The sequence below is a fragment of the Cyrtonyx montezumae genome, unplaced genomic scaffold, assembly GCF_038088225.1.
Source record: "Cyrtonyx montezumae isolate F1298 unplaced genomic scaffold, pur_monq_1.0 scaffold_13, whole genome shotgun sequence".
Taxonomy (NCBI): domain Eukaryota; kingdom Metazoa; phylum Chordata; class Aves; order Galliformes; family Odontophoridae; genus Cyrtonyx; species Cyrtonyx montezumae.
Window position 1 is genome coordinate 13,516,648 of NW_027071859.1, and position 5,408 is coordinate 13,522,055.

Here is a 5,408-nt window from a genome sequence, read left to right on the forward strand (position 1 = left end):
TGTTCTACCAATATGTACCTTGCACAAGCAACTCCCACCAATACAGTGCATGCAGCCTGGCTGGAGAGCTGTCTGGGTATGAGAGGCATCAAGGTCATCCCAAAGCTCTTCTCAGGCTTAGGCAGACCTTGGTGCTCAAAAGCATAAATCAGTTGGGAAATACAGCAACAAATTTATTTCTGATAAGAGAGGTTAATTTTTTTTTCTTTTTATTTAATGTCACATTAAATAAATTGCAAAGTGCAGCATTGAAGATTTTGTACTTGGAGTGCTAAACATATCACTTAGCAGTTATATAGTGCTTTCATCGCTCAGCAAAGCACTTCTGCTAACTTAATTCACTCTCAGCTGCCTTCTTCATGTCGTGAGGGAAGTCAAGAAGATTTAATATCCCCATGACAGATGAGGTGTACCACTAGGGCTGGTCTAACTCCCTTCCTCTTGCTCTTCTCCCACCCTTAGCATCCCACCCAAGCAGACTTTTGGTGGCTGCAAACCACACCTATGTCCTGGAAGACCTGAGCAGTTGAACTATATGATCTTAGTGGTCTTCCCACATTAATGATTCCATGATTCTATGAGGGGCAGGACTGTGTCCCGTTGGTGTGAACCAGAGGCTGAAAAAGACTGGTGGAAGACTGGTGGAGAAAGGGTTGCACTGAATTGTTGGGGTGCTTAAGACAGAACATGATGAAGGGACATTTTAAAAGCAAGGACATAGGAGGAAAAAGGTCTGGGGGTTCTGCCACTGCTCCAGAGGAGTGCTAGAGGGGGTTTCTAAGGACCAGCCAGTGTCACCCTGCATGGACCGTCACTCATTCTTGTGCCCCTGATGGCACTGGAGAGAGTATCCATTATCAACAGACAGGTCCACCTTCACCAGAACCCATGGAGGTGCTGTTAGGGGGTGCAGAGCCCACCCTGCCACTCTGCACACCTCCTGTTGCCACCACCCATTGCATGCCCAAGTACCAGGAGAAGAGTCCCAAGGGCCCACATGGTTTCTAAGGCATGAGCTGTTCAGGAACAGGTCATGGCTCACACTGCTGTTTTCCACATGAACAAGGGGCTGCTTGACACGAAAAGGAACAAATAAGGACAGTCACCTTCATCCTTTAATCAGCTGGGATCTTGCCTTCAGCGTACATAAACAAACACATCTGTGCCCCCAGATCTTCCCTCTCCTTTAAGATAGCATCACTCCCAGTTTCAATGGATCTCTCTGGTAAAGAGCCATGTACTGTACTCTTTAGTCATGCCGAACGAATGCACGCATAGACAGCACTTGTTTTGGAAAGGATAGTAGTTATGCACTAGTGTTGATTAATATGCTGATTAATGAATAAGGCACTGATTAGTGCCTATTTGTTCTGTAAACATTCACAAAACCATACAGTTATTGCAGGGGTTGGATGGGCAGAACTGTTTCTTTTTTTAATAACCCAGTAATATGCTCATTCAGACAAATAGTTCTTGCATGAATCAATTGGAGATGACAGTATTTTTCTGAATCTTTCTTTACATTTACTTTCAAGGAGCTAAATAATTTTATCGAGCGGCTCCTCAACTTCTCATTAAACTTCTCTTGCTTTAACAATGAAGTAAAAATATTACAAAGCAAGTTACATTTGTACAACTTACTGGAATAAAAACCCTTCCTGAGAGATACCTACAACCATAAATCGTACTTTTGTAATTAAGGTGAAACAGATGTTTATTTCATTTGTTTCTTAAAATATATTTGATTCCCTTTTGCATCACTGCCCCCCCAAAATAGCTTCAGGTACTATTTTTTTTTCTTGAAAGAGGAACAGATACTTATCCAGAAAGTTAACCCCAAGGTACACATTACAAAAATGAAACCATTCATTGCCTGCGTTATTCAGCACAAGGTACATGCTCACGCTTTCAATATCTTCAGGTTGAAAGTATTTGCAACATTTTGCTATAAACCCAAATCCACGATGAGTGAAATATTGCTTTAATCTTTTAGAATGACCTTCCTAGCTGCAAAGCCAGTGATCACAGCCTGGAAGACACACTCGATGTGATGTTGCTCTTTATTGTAACAGGTACAGAGCTCTGATTTGGCAATGCTGCACACTCAGATCATCAGACATTTACGGGTCAGGAAGAACTTTTCAGTCTTTAAAATGGTTACAAATGGTTGTCAGAATGCAATCATTATAAGCAGTCTGACCTCAATGGAGTCCTACAGTTTTACTTTGGATAATAACAGCAAAGTCTTACCAACTGCTGATGGAGGTACCACGGGTTAGTGTATGTTCACACTGGAAAAGCAAAGCAGTGCTCCCTCCCAACACCAACAGATCCCTCATGTCCTTTCCAAAGCTGATTGTCAGGTTGTCCCCATCTATAGGCTTAGCAATGAAAACAGCTCACAGTTTATTTGCAGCTTTGAAGCCTGGTCCTATAGTGTTTCTCTTCTGACAGGAGATGAATAAAGGTGTCACTGTGGGAGACTTTTAGCCGGCTGCTATAAAAAGGGCCCTCCTTGCCCTCACTTGCAAGGTCCCTGAGTTCGCTCTTGGAGCTTGCAGCTTTCCCCTCAGCTGAGTTTAGCTCCATCAGCTCCAATTCATGCTTGGCAGCTGTTTCTAAAACCCTCTGTTTGTTATAGTATCTGACAAAGTTGTTAATGATAGGGTGGATGGGAAGGGCAATCGCTATCACTCCACAAAGAAAACTGATGGCAGCATTCAGTTTTCCTAGAGTTGTTTTGGGGTATATGTCTCCATACCCAACCGTGGTCATGGTGATGATTGCCCACCAAAATGACTGAGGGATGCTTTTAAATAAGGTATCGGGGTGGCTTTGCTCCATGGTATAACCCAGGGCAGAAAAGACAAAAATCCCAACAGCTAAGTACATGAGGAGCAGTCCCAGCTCCTTAAAGCTGCGTTTCAGAGCATAGGTCAGGGTCTGGAGCCCCGAGGAGTGCCGTGCGAGCTTGAAAATCCTCGCGATCCTCATGATGCGCAGAGCCTGGACTGCCTGCTGGACATTGCTCAGCTCCATCAGCTTGGCTCCCAGGTGGGTCAAGGTGAGGCTGACATAGAAAGGAAGAATAGCTAGTACATCGACGATGTTCATGAAAGACAGGGCAAAGTGGAGTTTATTTGGAGAGGAGATGAGCCTCAGCACGTACTCCATGGTGAACCAGCCTATGCAGGCTGTCTCGATGCTGTCAAGGGTTGGGTGCTCCACACGGTTCCCCTCCGCATCTACAACCTGCATGTCTGGGATGGTCCCCACACACATCACGACTGAGGAGGTCAAAATAAACAGGAAAGACAGAACGGCAATCACTCGAGCTGGGTAGGATGATTCTGGCTTCTCCAAGAATTTCCAGATGTACTTTTGACATCTTTTCCAGCGGCTTTCGGAGGCATCCACTCCCAAGTCATCTAGGATCAGTTGCACCCTTCGGGCTATTTCCTCCAGTTCCTCCTTTTTCTCACTCAGATGAGTTTTGCAGCAGTCATCCAAAAATTTAAGATCCACTTTCCAAAATTCCATCTCATTCTTGAAACAGATAGGGCATATTCCTTTCTTCATGTGAATTTCCCCAAAGTAGTACACGTCAATAATGCATTTGAAAGCATCTGGATCTCTGTCAAAGTAAAACTCTCTCTTTCCAGGATCGTAGTCGTCGCAGAGGGAGAATATGCTGTCGTATCCCCCCGACAGGCAGTTGAGCAGCTCTGCCAGCCGTGTTTCTGGGTACTGGTTCAGGTTATCTCTGCAGAACACCTGCCTCACCCCACCGACATTGACTACAATCTCCGTTTCTTCGTTTTTCTCTGTTACGTCGGTGTCCGCATCTGGAAACCTAAAGTCACCTGCCATTTTAATTTTATTGGATTCTAGCTTATTTCTAGGCTGTCGTTCGTTTTCAAAGCTTTTGTGGATTTAATTTCTCATGAAAGCAAATCGGCAGCGAGTCAGCTCTGCTGCAAATGCCGCCAGACCGACCCGGAGCAGTGGGAGGAAAGGGCTACGGACACAGACCTGCGCTCAGGAAAGCCTGGTGAGGGATGCAACAAGCTGCAGTGAAAAGACAAGTCACTGGGCTGCCGTGCCTGAAAGCAGGAGGTTAGAAAGCTCCAGCGGATCGGAAAGAGAAGAAGCCATTCAATAAAACTCACCCCTCTGCTCAGTGCTTGAGAGTCTTTTCGGGTCCCATTCTCTCTCTAAAGTGCTATTTATTCACAGGTTGGAAGTCACGGCCGAGAAATAAATCCTGCGCTCTGCTTACTGCAAAGTGACTGACAGCTCCTCGGGAGGGCGAGCCCGCAGAAAACTGTTGCCGTTTCCCTCTTCGATGTTTCCCTAGGAAGCTGCTTTTTGATTGGGCTTTCTCTTTCCGTTCTCTTTTTACTTTAAGGTCCTCCCGAGTTTCCCTGCTGACTCCCGCACACGGTCGGTGTGCAGAGCAGAAACTTCGGCTTGTTTTCCCGTCGCTGTTTCCCAACACAATGAGGCTGAGCTCCTTTCCCAACCCTACCCTCTTCTGGCGAAACCCAGCAAAGCACCAGCTGCAGCAGCACCCGGCTATTTATATGCCTGCATGCAAGAGGAAGGCTTTCCAAGCTGCCACGCACCTGAGTGATTTTTTTAAACATGTATTAAATACAATATAGGATAGTCTATAATGATTCCCTGCCAGGACTCTGAGTTACTGTCGGATTCAAAGGGTCATAGAAACATAGAACTGTTGGAGTTGGAAGGGACCCTTAGAGGCTATATAGCCCAACTCTCCTGCAGTAAACAAGGACACCTTCAGCTCCACCAGGTGCTCAGAGCCCTGTCCACCCTGACCTTGAGTGTCTCCAGAAATGGGGAGATCCAACACACCTCAGGTAACATGTGCCAGTGCCTCACCACCCTTACTGTAAAAAGCTTTTTCCTTTTATATCCAAACTAAATCTCCACTTCTCTAGTTTGAAACCATTTCCCCTTGTCCTGTCACAACAGACCCTGCTAAACAGTCCGTCCTTTCTCTCTTACAGCTCTCCTTTAGATACTGAAAGGCCTCTCTCAGGTCTCCCCAGAGCCTTCTCTTTTCTGCACCGAACAGCCCCAGCTCTCTCAGCCTGTCCTCAATTTGTACCCTTGTCATTAAGAACCAAACAGAGATCATGAAACTTTCATTGTAGCTGCAGAGCCTAACTTTCCCTGCACTCTGCACACATTTCCCAAAGGTCTGTGAACTCAGTAAGTTCTGACCTTTTCCCATTCACTGTCCTCTGAAAACTGGTAAGTGGAGAGGAGCGGAGAGACGCAAATCAAGCAACCACTTACTTCTCCATGCTCATGTTGATCATTGGAGAAAGAGGAGGGCTTTGATGTACCCACTGTCATCATGTCACTCAGTGACGGGGAGT

The 5,408-nt window shown here is 45.8% G+C and overlaps 1 protein-coding gene across 1 annotated transcript; it reads right to left on the reverse strand.

Moving 5' to 3' along the window:
* Positions 1-229: 229 nt before the first annotated feature.
* On the reverse strand, positions 230-4,515 carry KCNF1 (potassium voltage-gated channel modifier subfamily F member 1). The gene has a single exon (XM_065730700.1). The coding sequence runs from the start codon at positions 3,868-3,870 to the stop codon at positions 2,407-2,409; it is 1,464 nt and encodes a 487-aa protein (XP_065586772.1). The 5' UTR covers positions 3,871-4,515; the 3' UTR covers positions 230-2,406.
* Positions 4,516-5,408: the final 893 nt, after the last annotated feature.

What these genes read in the sequence shown, in the direction of transcription:
- KCNF1 (XM_065730700.1), bottom strand. Translation starts at nt 3,870, where the DNA reads ATGGCAGGTGACTTTAGGTTTCCAGATGCGGACACCGACGTAACAGAG.